At 44.9% G+C, this 20,608-nt stretch overlaps 2 protein-coding genes across 2 annotated transcripts; both read left to right on the forward strand.

Annotated features, from left to right (window-relative positions):
* The first annotated feature begins 4,136 nt into the window (after positions 1-4,136).
* LOC136967968 (uncharacterized) lies at positions 4,137-15,917 on the forward strand. Its single transcript, XM_067261968.1, has 18 exons — positions 4,137-4,515; positions 4,622-4,915; positions 5,128-5,274; positions 5,396-5,506; positions 5,748-5,837; positions 5,916-5,986; positions 7,575-7,649; positions 7,737-7,742; positions 11,044-11,131; positions 11,859-12,206; positions 12,282-12,575; positions 12,788-12,934; positions 13,056-13,166; positions 13,408-13,497; positions 13,576-13,646; positions 15,235-15,309; positions 15,397-15,459; positions 15,543-15,917. The coding sequence occupies exons 1-17, from the start codon at positions 4,137-4,139 to the stop codon at positions 15,430-15,432; spliced, it is 2,433 nt and encodes an 810-aa protein (XP_067118069.1). The 3' UTR covers positions 15,433-15,459; positions 15,543-15,917.
* Positions 15,918-19,475: 3,558 nt separating this feature from the next.
* Positions 19,476-20,608, forward strand: LOC136967652 (butyrophilin subfamily 1 member A1-like). The gene is made up of 4 exons (XM_067261525.1): positions 19,476-19,862; positions 19,938-20,231; positions 20,375-20,517; positions 20,595-20,608. Exons 1-3 carry the CDS (start codon positions 19,484-19,486, stop codon positions 20,407-20,409), a joined length of 708 nt encoding a protein of 235 aa, XP_067117626.1. The 5' UTR covers positions 19,476-19,483; the 3' UTR covers positions 20,410-20,517; positions 20,595-20,608.

Raw genomic sequence — 20,608 nt, forward strand, 5'->3', positions numbered from 1 at the left:
ACACTGGAGCCCTATCGTTCCGTCTCGCTCTTGCATGACATAGAATAATCTAACATGCCTGTTTATGACATAGGGTGAGAAGACGTCCTCTTTTACCCGGACATGTCCTCTTTTCGAGACCTAAAAAATACGTCAAAAATCGTCCGGGATTTTGCCTCGTCGGATATATGTGTTTCTCTGAGTCTTTCACCATATAGTTATTACGCACTTACTAGTTTTGGAAAGGGTATCTCCCCTACTTTCCACCTTCTTGCGCGAGCTCTGACTGTAGAGAGAACTGTCATTGGTCGACCGCCTTCTCAGTGTTGCCAGATGCACGATAATTATTGTTATCGAAAAAAATGCAAACATTTCTTTTACATTTGCACTTTGCAATTTTGTTAAGGTTCAAGAAATAAATGATCATATAGCCAATGTCATTTGTGTCATTTCATTTGTATTCACATGGTCATGGTCATTTTTGACATTTGAAATTTTAGTGATTTAGCAGACGCTCTTATCCAGAGCGACTTAAAGTAAGTACAGGGACATTCCCCCGAGGCAAGTAGGGTGAAGTGCCTTGCCCAAGGACACAACATCATTTTTCCTGGCAGGGAATCAAACCGGCAACCTTCTGATTACTAACCGCTCAGCCACCTGACTCCCATGGTGCGGCAATACATTACACCCCCCTTGGACCTGGAAACAAGAGGTCACATATTTGATAGCTCTGTTCAGAATATGACAGAGTTAGCAGGGGGTGCATTGCATTTACATCAAATGGAAAACAAGGCCTGCCTTGAAATGCACCCCCCCTGTAATTTCTGTTCTGTATATCCCAGCATCAAATGATTCCTACTGTATATTGAGGGAACTAGTATGAGTACACAGTAGGTTTCAGGCATCTGGCACTTTCCTAGGCAAAGTTAGCAGGGGGTGCTTTTTTCCCTAACCCTATTTTTTTGTAATTTACTCTCTCTCTCACATCAGTCTTTTCTTACTCTTTTTCTCTTATTCCGTCCCTCCTAAACTCCACACTCTGACAGAACCAGGAAATCACTCCCTCCTCCCACAACAGTTGTTTTTTCTGAAGAAACGAAACTGATCTCTCTTTCTCTCGCTCCCTCTCCCTCTCTCCACTTGTGTTTGTGTGTGAGAGAGAGCGACCGTCACTACCACGCCAGCATGGCCCAGCAGGGAGTTGTGCTGGACCAGGACCAGTTCTGCTGTTCCGTCTGTCTGGACCTCTTAAAGGATCCTGTCACCCTCCACTGTGGTCACAGCTACTGTAGCAGCTGTATCGAGGGCTGCTGGGACCAGGATGAGCAGAAGTCGTTGTCTCGATATTGTAATAGCATTATTTCATTATCCCCAAATCATTTCAAAAAACGAAATCCAAGCATTTTCCCGTATAGGCAGGATCGGTTAAGTTAAGATTATATTTTTGTCATATTTACTGAAATAAACTTCACACATTGATAGAAAAACGGCTTTACAGTGAAATTTGTAGGACTGTACTAAACAAGACGTTAAATCCGGACCGGACTATTTAATTGTACGGCATTCGGATCGAATGCAAGCAGTTGGACAACTTGGTCAGCTAGTAGTAGAACAATGTGCAACAAGTTTGAAGTTTCTGTTGTCATTTTTCACAAAGATATTGAAGAAACATTTGGGCTGTACTACTCTTTTACCCCGGTCCCTAAATATGACGCCGAGCCTGAACGGAGGTACAAAAATGAATGTCTGTTGAATATCGAATATAAAACAGATTTCACCTCGGTGTGTTGGTACCAATGTCAAAAAGGGGTGGGTATGTTGACGCCAACCAATAGCATGGAACAGAGGCGTTGTTAGACGTACAACTCTACTGGGGCACAGGCCCCTATTCATATCCCTTTCTTTTCTTCCAAGCTTGCTGCGCACAATGCACTACGAGGCTATAGAAACTCACCTTGCTTAACAGTTCAGGGATGCAAGTTTGCTATCAGTTTTGGCAGGGACATCAATACTTAATGCGAGCATGCACATTTTTTTAGCATTCATTTGAGCACAAATACTGTTTACTTTTATTTGAGCACAAATACTTTTTTAGCTTCATGTAATATTGTTTTTATGTTTTAGTCTAAATAAGATGATGGGTAGGCCTTTCATTTAGAAACTTTATTTTTGTAACGTTTTCTTAGCCTACCTCAATTCTGAGTTGTGTACCGAGTCCGACACCTGGACTTCTGTGTGCGTGCTGCAGTGGCTATTTGGAAAGCTCAGAAGAACACGCTAACATGGAATTCTGCGGGCATCGGTTTGTGTTTTCGGTTAAACAGCTTAGATTTTTCAAGCATTGATTGGGATACTGTGTTTATTTTTTCCAGGATTATCAATCTAAATTAATGCACTGACTAACAAAGTAAATTGTTAAATCAAACTTTAGATTTTACTGGGGCAGAGCAGATTTATACTGGGGCACGTGCCTCAGTAAAAAGGGTCTAACGACACCCCTGGCATGGAAGCATAGATGGTCCAAACGTAACACCGACTGTGCCTAAAGTCTAAGTTAACGGCAGTGTCAGGGTGTGAGGAGGGGTAGGACCCAAACGCACGAGAGTACACAGCCATACTGAAAACAAAAGGGTTTATTCCCGAAAAAAGCCAGGGACACGGATAGGGTACTCACATAGACAGGTAAGGTAATGACAAGACAAAGACTGGACACAAAACAGAAACCTAAATACACAGAACCAAACGACACACAGGTGGACACAATGACGCTAACGAGAACGACAATGACAATGACAGGGAAACACTAGGGCAGGGCAAAAAACTGAAACTGGGGGGGCACGGCTGTGGCCGTGACAGTACCCCCCTCTCAAGGGACGTCACCCGACGTCCCATAAGGCTGGGCAGAGGGCCGGGGAAGGTCCGGGGTCCGGCCCGGAGGCAGGGCAGAGGACCGACGCAGGTCCGGGGGCCGGCCCGGCACAGGGGACAGGAGGCGCCTGGGAGCGCGGACGAGGGGGCGCCTGGGAGCGCGGACGAGGGGGCGCCTGGGAGCGCGGACGAGGGGGCGCCTGGGAGCGCGGACGAGGGGGCGCCTGGGAGCGCGGACGAGGGGGCGCCTGGGAGCGCGGACGAGGGGGAGCGCGGACGAGGGGGCGCATGGGAGCGCGGGCACGGTGGCAGGCTGCGGCCAGGAGTCCTCGGGCGGAGGAGGATGCGGCCAGGAGTCCTCGGGCGGAGAAACCTAAATACACAGAACCAAACGACACACAGGTGGACACAATGACGCTAACGAGAACGAGACACAGGTGAAGACAATGACAGGGAAACACTAGGGCAGGGCAAAAAACTGAAACTGGGGGGGCACGGCTGTGGCCGTGACAGGCAGTGTACAGACGTCATAAATTGACGTCTGTACACGGCCGTTTTTAACGTCTGTACACGTTTGGAATGGTCTTGAAATGTTGTGTACAGTGAAATACATGTCTGTGTCATGTACATTTTGTAATGGTTTGCAATGTTGAGGAGGAACCCGCCATTGCTGCCTGCAGCTATATTTAGTGTTATTTTTCTTAATTTAGGCCGTAATGTGTTGCCAGTGTTGGAAGATGGACCGTATCTGCACCAGTGTGTTGCTGTTCAGATTTCTCTACGCCCTGTCGTCCGCGGGTGAGTTTCTTGAACAAGCTCAGTGGTAGCCATGGCTACAGCATTTGATTGCAGACCCACAGTATAGCATATCTAAGAGCAGGGCCGGACCTAGGGTTTTGGGAGCCTTAAACAAATAGTGTATGGGGCCTATTGACTGGCCAATCGCGGGGCCCTAAACAAATGTTTAGTTTGTTTATTGGGTCGGCCGGCTCTGACTAAGTGGGATAAATCCCCAGTAAATTATCTCTGGATAAAAAGGTCTGCTAAATTAATATACACAAAGAAGTACATTTTTGTCTCCACAAATGATGTGTTACGATAACAGGTTGTGTTAGGCTGTTATAACTATGCACTTCAGATCCTTGACCTGCTTTACTTTGTATCTGCCCTGTTCGTATACATCGGTTTGGAAATGATGTCTGCTAAATCAAAATGTTAAAATACAGAAAGACTTGCTAACTAACAACAATGAAAGACAACCTTTATTAAACACCTCTTGATAGTCCCAGATGGATTCTGTCTTTGTGTCTGTTCTTCCAGGAGAGTCTCAGCTGATTGGTTCACCTGACCCCATCGTTGCTGTAGCTGGTGATGATGTCATCCTGCCATGTTCCCTGGAACCTCCCATCAATGCAGAGAACCTGACAATAGCATGGACCAGACCTGACCTGAACCCTAAATATGTACATTACTACCGGGATGGTCGTAACATACATGGTGAGAAGAATCCATCTTACAGAGACAGGACCATGCTCTTTGAAGGAGAGCTGGTCAGGGGCAACGTCTCCCTGAAACTGTCCAGAGTGAAGCTGGAGGATGAGGGGAGCTACACCTGCCTTGTTATTAAGGACGGACAGAAGAAGACCACTGTCATCCAGCTCAGTGTTGGTAAGGAAAATGTTCATTTTATTAATGTTAACAATGAGTTCTTCAGTGGTCTATTTGGTGGTAAAAATAATTCTCTCATGAGCAAATGTTGTGTCTTTATTCATAGTGGCGGTTTCTAAACCAGAGATCACCATCCAGGGAGCCAGAGAAGATGGGATGGTTCTCCAGTGTGTGTCTGGAGGCTGGTACCCAGAACCTGAGCTGGAGTGGAGGGACAGTGAGGGACGCCTCCTCCCTGCTGATGTCGCACAGACAGACAGACACCCTGACCCCGGCCCTCACCAACGCTACACTGTGACAAGCAGAGTGACTGTACAGAAGACAGACACCAACAGGTTCACCTGCAGGGTTCATCTGCAGGGACTCAACCAGATCAGGGAGACAGAGATCCATGTTCCTGGTGAGGTTTTTGATCATTTATTTAAGTTAATAATTCACATGCAATTTAGTCATTATTTTGTAAACAGCTGCAATATGATGCCACTGGATCTGCTGGGGTTGACTGCACTTTCCTTCCTGAATTCATTTTTAACTTTCTTTTGACAGTAAATCTTCATTAGTTTTTTTCTTGATCCTTTTAAATTGTCTCATGTGTACACTTTTATCTTTTAGGAGATTTATTCCATATGGCGGGATCCTCCTCTGATACAGCACGGAATGCTGCTTTAATTGGCTGTGCTGTTGTCTTGGCTGGGCTTGTACTGACAGGATTGGTTATTTACCTCTGTTACAAGAAACAAACGATCCCATACAGCAATGGTAAGACTCAGTCACATACTTGTTTGTGCCCATGATTAAATGTGTGTGTACATCAGTGTGTGTGCACCTCAGTGTCTGTGTGTCTGAGTCTGACATGGTACTCTTTACTGTTTCCTTGCAGGTACTCAGTTTTCCACTGCAACAAAAGCCAGCAGTGCTGCTCCCCCGAAAGACCCAGAGATCAGAGAAGCTCAACAACCAGCAGGAGAAATGTGCAGCCCACTGATACCAGGTGAGGTAGCTGACTGGTAGCTGGGTGTTTTTGTGTTTGTAGTATTTGGGCTGTCAACCACCCATTATCCACAACCACTCATTATTACATATTCAAAGGTACATGTCTGTTTAAATGGCAAATACAAATATTAAACTCCCCTATTAAAAAAATATTAAAATATTGGATGTTTATTTGATATCCCTAGTATGTGTGTGTGTGTGTTTGGGTGAATGTACTTCTCATGATCGTTATTCCACAGATATAAAACAAGAAGAAGTCCATAAACACCAGGAAGGAAGAGAAGCAGAGAAACATCAAACCAACCATAAACAGCAGTCGTGTGTCACTGGTAAGTGTGTGTTGAGGGAAACGGATGTTTGTGTGTGTGTGTGTGTGTGTAACTGTTCTACCTCCTCTGTCCTTGTAGATCTGTGTTCCACAGTCCCTACAGAAGTGGTCGACCTTGAGGCACAAGAGATTATCACACCTCCCTCACATGTAAGTTCAGCGTCTGTTGAAGAATGAATGTTTGAGTCAGTGTGAGCGTGAGTATGTGTTATGGCAACTCCAGACTGTCAGGAAGACAGGATCACCTTCCGTGTCATAAACCAGAGAAGAAGACAAGGGGCGTGTCCTCGAGGGAGTGGCATGTTCCTGCAGTACCGCAGGCTGCCGTTTCAGCAAACTGTAGTCCTAGGACCGCATTTCTAGGACCCTAGTTTTTTATGGCAGCATTGAGCAGGGTGATTCTGCGTCTTATTTGTTAAACTAAAACGCCACACAATACCGCAGGCTACCGTTTCAGGACTGCAGCCCTAAGAACGCAAGTGGTATTTCAGTATAACAAACCTTTTAAAACCGTTTTGTACAATAACGAACACTGCTCTGTCTTACAGACCTTACCGTTCGACGGGTAAGGGAATACCCCGGTTAGTTCCCTTGACCGAGGAAAACGTTCCGTTCATTTCTCCCCTCCTGTGGTTTTTCACACCGCCAACAAGGGGAAGAATTTGGGTTCCGTTTTTTTCGACTTTAACTGCTTATTATTTTCACAAATGTGTTTCTTTCATCGCGTCAACACCCACCGCGAGCCTTTGCGATGCTTTGTACCGAGCCACCGTAGCTGAGGAGATCCGTGAGAAGGGCCTGGCACGTGTCCAGAGTCACCGCTGCCACCGCCGTACCCCGACCCCCCTTACCGGCCCGCCTTGGGCAGAGCGACGGGCACCGCCCCGACAGAGACCCCCGCCCGAGGCAGCACGAGGCCACCCCGAACGAGAGCAACCGCGAGACGGGCCGCACGCTATGCTTGGGGCGGCGGAGGAGGGAGGGCGACGGAGCGACTGCTCCCCCAACCGCGGCTCGAGCCCAGCCACGCTTCGCGAGCCAATCCTTATCCCCAAGTTACGGATCTGATTTGCGAGGTGAACCTGACAGCTCCCTCTTACTGTTGTGTGCGGCTCAGCTGGTTCACCACGTGGTTATCACAGTGTGGATTTGTGTGCAGGGCTTGAAATAAACTTTTTTCCTTAGTAGCACTGGTGCTCCCGACTTTAAAAAGTTAGGAGCACCAGCACAAATGTAGGCACAGCCATCAACGATTTTCATATAAGTCTTGACTGCTCTTCAAATGTTGAGTGCGAGTTAGCTCCGTGTCACGTGACAACAGTGTGGAGTGACATGTAGTCATTGACAGGTAATATTAACCAATCTAAAATTCATTAAAGTTTAGAACATAAAGGTGAAGTTTAGTTGGTTATGTAACGTTGGATAGAAGGGTGGACCGGTCACTCACTATCAGCTCACAGCAGGCACATCCGGTCACTCACTATCAGCTCACAGCAGGCACATACTGTGCAGGAGGCTAAGCAGCAAGCGTTTTGTGAAGACATTTAAACAGGTTGCAACATAACCATTATTTGCACGCGCACGAATGCCCAGAAATATATTTTGAGGTTGCACAGATACAATTTCGTGAGCATATGCAAACAAAATGGTAGCATTTCAAGCCCTGGTTGTGTGTGTGTGTGTGATAATGAGTTTCATATTGCCGACAGACTCCCTTCACTTTCCTAAATTTCTACAGGTTTCCCCACAGGTAAAACAGAAGATCCTGGAGATGATGAAGATGGCTATGAGTCACATCATATCATCCTCACTTGTAAGTGTTGTGCCTTGAAAGAGCAACATATGGGGGGATTTGAACATGTCGTACGGCTCATACTGTACTGTCTTTGTTGACCCACAGATGGAAAAAGGAGAGAGAGAAAAGAGGAGAGGATAGAAAACATGAAGAATACATCGTTATCAAGTAAGGCGTGCGTATTTGTGCCTTTCTGACAGGTGTGTAATTATTGTTGTCGTGTCACAATAATAATAATACTGTCTCTTTAGTAGGTATGGTTACCTGGGATACGCTGCCTGGCAACAGGAGGCCACTTGACTGGAGCTGGGATGTTGACATTGCAGCAGTGTGACACACTGGTTCTTGGTTGTAACCATGGCCAGACCGCAGCTAAACGACCCGAATATTTGTGTCGACAACGGAGATTGGTAACAGTCTTTAGTGAATAAACTGGCAATAAACAGAACATGCAGATAACAGGTTCCAGACCCTCGAGAGACTCGGGCTGGGCTGACTCGGGAAAACCAGATCCCGGCACAGGTCAGGATGGGGTAGCTCGTCATTGTGTAGGTCCTCATCTGTCGTCAGCAGAGCCATCAGTCAGAGGCAACAGGTTGGAAAAAAACAGTGGCTTGGACGGGGGACGGGGGGAGGGGGGGCATGGCCACCCTGATAAACATGCTGGCCCCACCACTGTCCCCCCACCCTGATAAACATGCTGGCCCCACCACTGTCCCCCCACCCTGATAAACATGCTGGCCCCACCACTGTCCCCCCACCCTGATAAACATGCTGGCCCCACCACTGTCCCCCCACCCTGATAAACATGCTGGCCCCACCACTGTCCCCCCTCCCTGATAAACATGCTGGCCCCACCACTGTCCCCCCTCCCTGATAAACATGCTGGCCCCACCACTGTCCCCCCTCCCTGATAAACATGCTGGCCCCACCACTGTCCCCCCACCCTGATAAACATGCTGGCCCCACCACTGTCCCCCCACCCTGATAAACATGCTGGCCCCACCACTGTCCCCCCTCCCTGATAAACATGCTGGCCCCACCACTGTCCCCCCACCCTGATAAACATGCTGGCCCCACCACTGTCCCCCCACCCTGATAAACATGCTGGCCCCACCACTGTCCCCCCTCCCTCGCGGGTCGCATATCGTTCGCCATCTGGATTTTTTTCATGAATGGAAAGTGGGAATTCAACTTGACATAGGCTACTGGGAGTTATCTTATGACTGTATGACCAATCAACTTCAAAATACAACTCAGATTTCTATTTGCTCAGTGCGGATTTTTTTTTTGAGGGAACATTGCTGAAGTAGTGGAACAAAACCTTCCGGCATGAAAATACACACTCCAATCCTGGAAAAGCAATTCAAGCAAAGCCAACCTCTAAAATTAACAGTTTTATATTTATTTACCAAATGTATTTGCACTCGTTTAATTTCAGCGCACATTAGAAATGCAAAATCCTGACAATAAGATATATTCTAGATAATAGGCAATTTGACTGGGGTTGTTTAAAACTAGAACTGCGTGTTATATCTCAATAAAAGCAATTTTCTATTAACATTTTCCTCCTGTGTGTAGTTATTAGTAAATGGTCACATCCTTCATCTAAATCGAGCATCCCGCATATGGGATTTCCCTATGGCAAATTATGATTTATTCTGATGTATTTATAATAATTTTCATTAAGATTCTGGTTTCTGGAACTGGATGGAGGTCCAACTGGAGGAGGGAGCAGACTGATCTCTCCCAGTTAAAGTGTCTGTGACAAGGGGGCTTCTATTATTGTCAATTCTGGACATGATGTGATTAATATTCTTTCAAACCCTATTTTTGGAATACGAACTGTAGGCTATTCCATACACCGAAAGTAAAGGGGCTGCATGGTGTTGAATAACGTTATACTAATTTCTAGCTCATGTTTAGTTTCTGAATGTTTATATCCTTACGAATATATCCCAGCACACATAATATGGAAAAATACCTTTAGTGTGCCTACCCACCGATAGATTCGAGCTTAGTATCATCAGCGTCTTCTCACATGCTTCTCCAGTGTGGTTGTTGAACCAGCAAATACCCGATCGCATGGTAGGGCTGGCACCAGTGGTGGCCATTCACTTTTCAGTGGTGGCCAGTGCCACCCCTGGCCACTCCCTGGACACGCCCCTGAACTTCCTTGTATGGTTTTCATATTCTAGAAGTGTCTGTAGGCTGTAACAGGCGGGAAACCGGAAAATCCCAGAAGTCTCTCCAAAGCAAAGCTACGTAAGTCTTTTCGTTTAACATTTATAACGTTATATCATTAACGTTTATGTTGTTGTTTCCTACATTGATTCATAAAAATTGCGAAGATTTAATGTCATAATTTCAAACAATTTACCCAGTCAATAAACTATGTTTATGACCGAAAGCCAAGTCAAACTCAATAGACTACAGTAGCTCTATTTTTCTAGCCTAGCCTGACTGTAACTGACGGAATCAGAATAAGAATGGTAGGCCTATTGATTCGTTATAAACATGATAAAAATGCCTATCTATACGATCCGTATAGGCCTACCTTACCTTCGAATAATTTCCTTTTTTGAAACGAAAATCGAGAAACAAATTTCACAAATCTGCCCATTACCTACAATTGCAGCAGTGCCTAGCTAGCAAACACAGGTAGATAATTTAGCCTATATTATTGTACTAATTGAATACATGAATTTATATTCGATGTATTTTAGCAGTGACGTTAACATGCTTTAAAACGCTAATAGGCTTTATACAATGTTAATGACTGCGCTGACTGGTGCTCTTAAGACTAATAGACCTAAATGTTGTTAGCCACTAATGATTATTTAATTTTTGTCCACCAGGTTCCTAATCCTTCCTAATCAACATGACATCCATTCATTTCGATGGGCCATATTTTCCCACAAAACCTTTAATATTCATAGGCCTATAGGCTATCTGAATATTTCAATGAAATTGGGAACGAGACATTTTGCGTCTAAAGATGACTCGCGTGCTGGTTAGGGAGACAGACGTACCGCCATCGTTAAAAAGTCATGTTGCGCGTGCATACAGCCTTACATTGTACGACAGTCGTTAAACCTGGCCTTGATTGTATGAAATGATCCATTAATATGTGTATCAACCACCATTTCTTGCAGAATATTTGAATTAAGATTAGGCCCTATACATTTAAAGTAGTTTTTTTTCTCGTTTAGCCAGTTTCGTTTGGACAGTTAAGCCTACATTGCCTGTACATTTATTGCAGTCTCATGAATATACTTCAATAAGTATCCGACTACAACTTTGATTATCATGGGCACATTTTAAGAATATTTATGGGAGTTTCTGCAATTAATGTATGCAATAATCTTGTCTCTCATAGGATTAATAATTAATGTTATTTTTCTTAATTTAGGCCGTAATGTGTTTCCAGTGTTGGAAGATGGACCGTATCTGCACCCGTGTGTTGCTGTTCATGGTTCTCTGCTCCCAGTCGTCCGCGGGTGAGTTCTTGAACAAGCTCAGTGGTAGCCATGGCTACAGCATTTGGTTGCAGACCAACAGATTAGCATATCTAAGAGCAGGGCCGGACCTAGGGTTTTTGGGTCCCTAAACAAAAATTGTGTATGGGGCCTATTGCGCGGGGCCCTAAACAAATGTTTAGTTTGTTTATTGGGTTGGCCGGCTCTGACTTAGTGGGATAAATCCCTAGTAAATTATCTCTGGATAAAAAGGTTTGCTAAATTAATATGCACAAAGAAGACATTTTTGTCTCTACAAATGATCTGTTACGATAACAGGGTGTGTTAGGCCTACAGGTCTCTGTCTGAATACATAACAATGTTAACGTAATATACCAGGCTATATAGTAACAAAGCTGTCAAGTTATATACCTAGCCCATGTTTAAATAATTTAGTCACTACTTAGTCCAAAACAAGTATAGTCTAAATTAAAATGGGCTGTGAAAACCTTTATAAAGTAACCTACCATGCATGTAGCTACTCCTGTTTGGTTACAACACCTTGATATACTGCTATAACTGCACTTCAGATCCTTGATCTGCTTTACTTTATATCTGCCCTGTTCGTATACATCGGTGTATCGATGTCTGCTAGATCAAAATGCTAAAAGACAGAAAGACTTGCTAATTAACGACAATGAAAGACAACCTTTATTAAACACCTCTTGATAGTCCCAGATGGATTCTGTCTTTGTGTCTGTTCTTCCAGGAGACTCTCAGCTGATTGGTTCACCTGACCCCATCGTTGCTGTAGCTGGTGATGATGTCATGCTGCTGTGTTCCCTGGAACCTCCCATCAATGCAGAGAACCTGACAGTGGCATGGTCCAAACATGACCTGAAACCTAAATATGTAAATTTCTACCGGGATGGTCGTAACTCACCAGACCAGATTAATCCATTTTACAAAGACAGGACCATGCTGTTTGAAGGAGAGCTTAAGAAGGGCAACGTCTCCCTGAAACTCTTCAGAGTGAAGCTGGAGGATGAGGGGAACTACACCTGCCTTGTTATTAAGGACGGACAGAAGAAGACCACTGTCATCCAACTCAGTGTTGGTAAGTTAGATTAGATACAAGCTGTTTAAGATTGTTAATAATTGTTCTCATGGTTAAATCAGTCTGTCTCTGTAGGGGAGGTTTCCAAACCAGAGGTCTCCATCCTGGGAGACAGCGGCACAGGGAGGGTTCTCCAGTGTGTGTCTGGAAGCTGGTACCCAGAACCTGAGCTGGAGTGGAGGGACAGTGAGGGACGCCTCCTCCCTGCTGATGTCACACAGACAGACACACACCCTGACCCCGACCCTCACCAACGCTACACTGTGACAAGCAGAGTGACTGTACAGAGGACAGACACCAACAGGTTCACCTGCAGGGTTCATCTGCAGGGACTCAACCAGATCAGGGAGACAGAGATCCATGTTCCTGGTGAGGTTTTTGATCATTTATTTAAGTTAATAATTCACATGCAATTTAGTCATTATTTTGTAAACAGCTGCAATATGATGCCACTGGATCTGCTGGGGTTGACTGCACTTTCCTTCCTGAATTCATTTTTAACTTTCTTTTGACAGTAAATCTTCATTAGTTTTTTTCTTGATCCTTTTAAATTGTCTCATGTGTACACTTTTATCTTTTAGGAGATTTATTCCATATGGCGGGATCCTCCTCTGATACAGCACGGAATGCTGCTTTAATTGGCTGTGCTGTTGTCTTGGCTGGGCTTGTACTGACAGGATTGGTTATTTACCTCTGTTACAAGAAACAAACGATCCCATACAGCAATGGTAAGACTCAGTCACATACTTGTTTGTGCCCATGATTAAATGTGTGTGTACATCAGTGTGTGTGCACCTCAGTGTCTGTGTGTCTGAGTCTGACATGGTACTCTTTACTGTTTCCTTGCAGGTACTCAGTTTTCCACTGCAACAAAAGCCAGCAGTGCTGCTCCCCCGAAAGACCCAGAGATCAGAGAAGCTCAACAACCAGCAGGAGAAATGTGCAGCCCACTGATACCAGGTGAGGTAGCTGACTGGTAGCTGGGTGTTTTTGTGTTTGTAGTATTTGGGCTGTCAACCACCCATTATCCACAACCACTCATTATTACATATTCAAAGGTACATGTCTGTTTAAATGGCAAATACAAATATTAAACTCCCCTATTAAAAAAATATTAAAATATTGGATGTTTATTTGATATCCCTAGTATGTGTGTGTGTGTGTTTGGGTGAATGTACTTCTCATGATCGTTATTCCACAGATATAAAACAAGAAGAAGTCCATAAACACCAGGAAGGAAGAGAAGCAGAGAAACATCAAACCAACCATAAACAGCAGTCGTGTGTCACTGGTAAGTGTGTGTTGAGGGAAACGGATGTTTGTGTGTGTGTGTGTGTGTGTAACTGTTCTACCTCCTCTGTCCTTGTAGATCTGTGTTCCACAGTCCCTACAGAAGTGGTCGACCTTGAGGCACAAGAGATTATCACACCTCCCTCACATGTAAGTTCAGCGTCTGTTGAAGAATGAATGTTTGAGTCAGTGTGAGCGTGAGTATGTGTTATGGCAACTCCAGACTGTCAGGAAGACAGGATCACCTTCCGTGTCATAAACCAGAGAAGAAGACAAGGGGCGTGTCCTCGAGGGAGTGGCATGTTCCTGCAGTACCGCAGGCTGCCGTTTCAGCAAACTGTAGTCCTAGGACCGCATTTCTAGGACCCTAGTTTTTTATGGCAGCATTGAGCAGGGTGATTCTGCGTCTTATTTGTTAAACTAAAACGCCACACAATACCGCAGGCTACCGTTTCAGGACTGCAGCCCTAAGAACGCAAGTGGTATTTCAGTATAACAAACCTTTTAAAACCGTTTTGTACAATAACGAACACTGCTCTGTCTTACAGACCTTACCGTTCGACGGGTAAGGGAATACCCCGGTTAGTTCCCTTGACCGAGGAAAACGTTCCGTTCATTTCTCCCCTCCTGTGGTTTTTCACACCGCCAACAAGGGGAAGAATTTGGGTTCCGTTTTTTTCGACTTTAACTGCTTATTATTTTCACAAATGTGTTTCTTTCATCGCGTCAACACCCACCGCGAGCCTTTGCGATGCTTTGTACCGAGCCACCGTAGCTGAGGAGATCCGTGAGAAGGGCCTGGCACGTGTCCAGAGTCACCGCTGCCACCGCCGTACCCCGACCCCCCTTACCGGCCCGCCTTGGGCAGAGCGACGGGCACCGCCCCGACAGAGACCCCCGCCCGAGGCAGCACGAGGCCACCCCGAACGAGAGCAACCGCGAGACGGGCCGCACGCTATGCTTGGGGCGGCGGAGGAGGGAGGGCGACGGAGCGACTGCTCCCCCAACCGCGGCTCGAGCCCAGCCACGCTTCGCGAGCCAATCCTTATCCCCAAGTTACGGATCTGATTTGCGAGGTGAACCTGACAGCTCCCTCTTACTGTTGTGTGCGGCTCAGCTGGTTCACCACGTGGTTATCACAGTGTGGATTTGTGTGCAGGGCTTGAAATAAACTTTTTTCCTTAGTAGCACTGGTGCTCCCGACTTTAAAAAGTTAGGAGCACCAGCACAAATGTAGGCACAGCCATCAACGATTTTCATATAAGTCTTGACTGCTCTTCAAATGTTGAGTGCGAGTTAGCTCCGTGTCACGTGACAACAGTGTGGAGTGACATGTAGTCATTGACAGGTAATATTAACCAATCTAAAATTCATTAAAGTTTAGAACATAAAGGTGAAGTTTAGTTGGTTATGTAACGTTGGATAGAAGGGTGGACCGGTCACTCACTATCAGCTCACAGCAGGCACATCCGGTCACTCACTATCAGCTCACAGCAGGCACATACTGTGCAGGAGGCTAAGCAGCAAGCGTTTTGTGAAGACATTTAAACAGGTTGCAACATAACCATTATTTGCACGCGCACGAATGCCCAGAAATATATTTTGAGGTTGCACAGATACAATTTCGTGAGCATATGCAAACAAAATGGTAGCATTTCAAGCCCTGGTTGTGTGTGTGTGTGTGATAATGAGTTTCATATTGCCGACAGACTCCCTTCACTTTCCTAAATTTCTACAGGTTTCCCCACAGGTAAAACAGAAGATCCTGGAGATGATGAAGATGGCTATGAGTCACATCATATCATCCTCACTTGTAAGTGTTGTGCCTTGAAAGAGCAACATATGGGGGGATTTGAACATGTCGTACGGCTCATACTGTACTGTCTTTGTTGACCCACAGATGGAAAAAGGAGAGAGAGAAAAGAGGAGAGGATAGAAAACATGAAGAATACATCGTTATCAAGTAAGGCGTGCGTATTTGTGCCTTTCTGACAGGTGTCTAATTATTGTTGTCGTGTCACAATAATAATAATACTGTCTCTTTAGTAGGTATGGTTACCTGGGATACGCTGCCTGGCAACAGGAGGCCACTTGACTGGAGCTGGGATGTTGACATTGCAGCAGTGTGACACACTGGTTCTTGGTTGTAACCATGGCCAGACCGCAGCTAAACGACCCGAATATTTGTGTCGACAACGGAGATTGGTAACAGTCTTTAGTGAATAAACTGGCAATAAACAGAACATGCAGATAACAGGTTCCAGACCCTCGAGAGACTCGGGCTGGGCTGACTCGGGAAAACCAGATCCCGGCACAGGTCAGGATGGGGTAGCTCGTCATTGTGTAGGTCCTCATCTGTCGTCAGCAGAGCCATCAGTCAGAGGCAACAGGTTGGAAAAAAACAGTGGCTTGGACGGGGGACGGGGGGAGGGGGGGCATGGCCACCCTGATAAACATGCTGGCCCCACCACTGTCCCCCCACCCTGATAAACATGCTGGCCCCACCACTGTCCCCCCACCCTGATAAACATGCTGGCCCCACCACTGTCCCCCCACCCTGATAAACATGCTGGCCCCACCACTGTCCCCCCACCCTGATAAACATGCTGGCCCCACCACTGTCCCCCCTCCCTGATAAACATGCTGGCCCCACCACTGTCCCCCCTCCCTGATAAACATGCTGGCCCCACCACTGTCCCCCCTCCCTGATAAACATGCTGGCCCCACCACTGTCCCCCCACCCTGATAAACATGCTGGCCCCACCACTGTCCCCCCACCCTGATAAACATGCTGGCCCCACCACTGTCCCCCCTCCCTGATAAACATGCTGGCCCCACCACTGTCCCCCCACCCTGATAAACATGCTGGCCCCACCACTGTCCCCCCACCCTGATAAACATGCTGGCCCCACCACTGTCCCCCCTCCCTCGCGGGTCGCATATCGTTCGCCATCTGGATTTTTTTCATGAATGGAAAGTGGGAATTCAACTTGACATAGGCTACTGGGAGTTATCTTATGACTGTATGACCAATCAACTTCAAAATACAACTCAGATTTCTATTTGCTCAGTGCGGATTTTTTTTTTGAGGGAACATTGCTGAAGTAGTGGAACAAAACCTTCCGGCATGAAAATACACACTCCAATCCTGGAAAAGCAATTCAAGCAAAGCCAACCTCTAAAATTAACAGTTTTATATTTATTTACCAAATGTATTTGCACTCGTTTAATTTCAGCGCACATTAGAAATGCAAAATCCTGACAATAAGATATATTCTAGATAATAGGCAATTTGACTGGGGTTGTTTAAAACTAGAACTGCGTGTTATATCTCAATAAAAGCAATTTTCTATTAACATTTTCCTCCTGTGTGTAGTTATTAGTAAATGGTCACATCCTTCATCTAAATCGAGCATCCCGCATATGGGATTTCCCTATGGCAAATTATGATTTATTCTGATGTATTTATAATAATTTTCATTAAGATTCTGGTTTCTGGAACTGGATGGAGGTCCAACTGGAGGAGGGAGCAGACTGATCTCTCCCAGTTAAAGTGTCTGTGACAAGGGGGCTTCTATTATTGTCAATTCTGGACATGATGTGATTAATATTCTTTCAAACCCTATTTTTGGAATACGAACTGTAGGCTATTCCATACACCGAAAGTAAAGGGGCTGCATGGTGTTGAATAACGTTATACTAATTTCTAGCTCATGTTTAGTTTCTGAATGTTTATATCCTTACGAATATATCCCAGCACACATAATATGGAAAAATACCTTTAGTGTGCCTACCCACCGATAGATTCGAGCTTAGTATCATCAGCGTCTTCTCACATGCTTCTCCAGTGTGGTTGTTGAACCAGCAAATACCCGATCGCATGGTAGGGCTGGCACCAGTGGTGGCCATTCACTTTTCAGTGGTGGCCAGTGCCACCCCTGGCCACTCCCTGGACACGCCCCTGAACTTCCTTGTATGGTTTTCATATTCTAGAAGTGTCTGTAGGCTGTAACAGGCGGGAAACCGGAAAATCCCAGAAGTCTCTCCAAAGCAAAGCTACGTAAGTCTTTTCGTTTAACATTTATAACGTTATATCATTAACGTTTATGTTGTTGTTTCCTACATTGATTCATAAAAATTGCGAAGATTTAATGTCATAATTTCAAACAATTTACCCAGTCAATAAACTATGTTTATGACCGAAAGCCAAGTCAAACTCAATAGACTACAGTAGCTCTATTTTTCTAGCCTAGCCTGACTGTAACTGACGGAATCAGAATAAGAATGGTAGGCCTATTGATTCGTTATAAACATGATAAAAATGCCTATCTATACGATCCGTATAGGCCTACCTTACCTTCGAATAATTTCCTTTTTTGAAACGAAAATCGAGAAACAAATTTCACAAATCTGCCCATTACCTACAATTGCAGCAGTGCCTAGCTAGCAAACACAGGTAGATAATTTAGCCTATATTATTGTACTAATTGAATACATGAATTTATATTCGATGTATTTTAGCAGTGACGTTAACATGCTTTAAAACGCTAATAGGCTTTATACAATGTTAATGACTGCGCTGACTGGTGCTCTTAAGACTAATAGACCTAAATGTTGTTAGCCACTAATGATTATTTAATTTTTGTCCACCAGGTTCCTAATCCTTCCTAATCAACATGACATCCATTCATTTCGATGGGCCATATTTTCCCACAAAACCTTTAATATTCATAGGCCTATAGGCTATCTGAATATTTCAATGAAATTGGGAACGAGACATTTTGCGTCTAAAGATGACTCGCGTGCTGGTTAGGGAGACAGACGTACCGCCATCGTTAAAAAGTCATGTTGCGCGTGCATACAGCCTTACATTGTACGACAGTCGTTAAACCTGGCCTTGATTGTATGAAATGATCCATTAATATGTGTATCAACCACCATTTCTTGCAGAATATTTGAATTAAGATTAGGCCCTATACATTTAAAGTAGTTTTTTTTCTCGTTTAGCCAGTTTCGTTTGGACAGTTAAGCCTACATTGCCTGTACATTTATTGCAGTCTCATGAATATACTTCAATAAGTATCCGACTACAACTTTGATTATCATGGGCACATTTTAAGAATATTTATGGGAGTTTCTGCAATTAATGTATGCAATAATCTTGTCTCTCATAGGATTAATAATTAATGTTATTTTTCTTAATTTAGGCCGTAATGTGTTTCCAGTGTTGGAAGATGGACCGTATCTGCACCCGTTGCTGTTCATGGTTCTCTGCTCCCAGTCGTCCGCGGGTGAGTTCTTGAACAAGCTCAGTGGTAGCCATGGCTACAGCATTTGGTTGCAGACCAACAGATTAGCATATCTAAGAGCAGGGCCGGACCTAGGGTTTTTGGGTCCCTAAACAAAAATTGTGTATGGGGCCTATTGCGCGGGGCCCTAAACAAATGTTTAGTTTGTTTATTGGGTTGGCCGGCTCTGACTTAGTGGGATAAATCCCTAGTAAATTATCTCTGGATAAAAAGGTTTGCTAAATTAATATGCACAAAGAAGACATTTTTGTCTCTACAAATGATCTGTTACGATAACAGGGTGTGTTAGGCCTACAGGTCTCTGTCTGAATACATAACAATGTTAACGTAATATACCAGGCTATATAGTAACAAAGCAGTCAAGTTATATACCTAGCCCATGTTTAAATAATTTAGTCACTACTTAGTCCAAAACAAGTATAGTCTAAATTAAAATGGGCTGTGAAAACCTTTATAAAGTAACCTACCATGCATGTAGCTACTCCTGTTTGGTTACAACACCTTGATATACTGCTATAACTGCACTTCAGATCCTTGATCTGCTTTACTTTATATCTGCCCTGTTCGTATACATCGGTGTATCGATGTCTGCTAGATCAAAATGCTAAAAGACAGAAAGACTTGCTAACTAACGACAATGAAAGACAACCTTTATTAAACACCTCTTGATAGTCCCAGATGGATTCTGTCTTTGTGTCTGTTCTTCCAGGAGACTCTCAGCTGATTGGTTCACCTGACCCCATCGTTGCTGTAGCTGGTGATGATGTCATGCTGCTGTGTTCCCTGGAACCTCCCATCAATGCAGAGAACCTGACAGTGGCATGGTCCAAACATGACCTGAAACCTAAATATGTAAATTTCTACCGGGATGGTCGTAACTCACCAGACCAGATTAATCCATTTTACAAAGACAGGACCATGCTGTTTGAAGGAGAGCTTAAGAAGGGCAACGTCTCCCTGAAACTCTTCAGAGTGAAGCTGGAGGATGAGGGGAACTACACCTGCCTTGTTATTAAGGACGGACAGAAGAAGACCACTGTCATCCAACTCAGTGTTGGTAAGTTAGATTAGATACAAGCTGTTTAAGATTGTTAATAATTGTTCTCATGGTTAAATCAGTCTGTCTCTGTAGGGGAGGTTTCCAAACCAGAGGTCTCCATCCTGGGAGACAGCGGCACAGGGAGGGTTCTCCAGTGTGTGTCTGGAAGCTGGTACCCAGAACCTGAGCTGGAGTGGAGGGACAGTGAGGGACGCCTCCTCCCTGCTGATGTCACACAGACAGACACACACCCTGACCCCGACCCTCACCAACGCTACACTGTGACAAGCAGAGTGACTGTACAGAGGACAGACACCAACAGGTTCACCTGCAGGGTTCATCTGCAGGGACTCAACCAGACCAGGGAGACAGAGATCCATGTTCCTGGTGAGGTTCTGTATTATAACCTTGTTGTTATTATTCAATAGCAATTAATCTATGAGATCTTCCTGTGTCTTGTTCTTCATTCGTGTTTCATCTCTTTCTGTCAGGTAACTGTCTCATGAGTGTTCACCTCCTGTGTCTTTCAGGTGATTTATGGCAGCTGTGCCAAAGCCTAATATAGCTGTTCATGTCTCTGTTACTACGGGTGTCCTGTGTCTGGTCATTGTGGTCATCGGTGTAGCAGTATACTACCTCCGCTCTCAGATTAAACATACAGCAGGCAGTAAAAGTAAGACACAGTCGTGTGTGTGTGTGTAGAGACATTATTTTTCCTCTGATTTCTAACAGATATTTATGACTCTAAAGGGGAATGTGTTGAC

The sequence above is a fragment of the Osmerus mordax genome, chromosome 23, assembly GCF_038355195.1.
Source record: "Osmerus mordax isolate fOsmMor3 chromosome 23, fOsmMor3.pri, whole genome shotgun sequence".
Lineage (NCBI taxonomy): Eukaryota > Metazoa > Chordata > Actinopteri > Osmeriformes > Osmeridae > Osmerus > Osmerus mordax.

Bases quoted from the DNA above. Each gene is read 5' to 3' on its own strand.
- LOC136967652 (XM_067261525.1), top strand. From the start codon at position 19,484: ATGGATTCTGTCTTTGTGTCTGTTCTTCCAGGAGACTCTCAGCTGATT. The intron at 19,863-19,937 runs GTAAGTTAGATT...CTGTCTCTGTAG, and splicing joins TGTCATCCAACTCAGTGTTG to GGGAGGTTTCCAAACCAGAG. The intron at 20,232-20,374 runs GTGAGGTTCTGT...TGTGTCTTTCAG, and splicing joins GACAGAGATCCATGTTCCTG to GTGATTTATGGCAGCTGTGC.
- LOC136967968 (XM_067261968.1), top strand. From the start codon at position 4,137: ATGGATTCTGTCTTTGTGTCTGTTCTTCCAGGAGAGTCTCAGCTGATT. The intron at 12,935-13,055 runs GTAAGACTCAGT...GTTTCCTTGCAG, and splicing joins AACGATCCCATACAGCAATG to GTACTCAGTTTTCCACTGCA. The intron at 15,310-15,396 runs GTAAGTGTTGTG...GTTGACCCACAG, and splicing joins ACATCATATCATCCTCACTT to ATGGAAAAAGGAGAGAGAGA.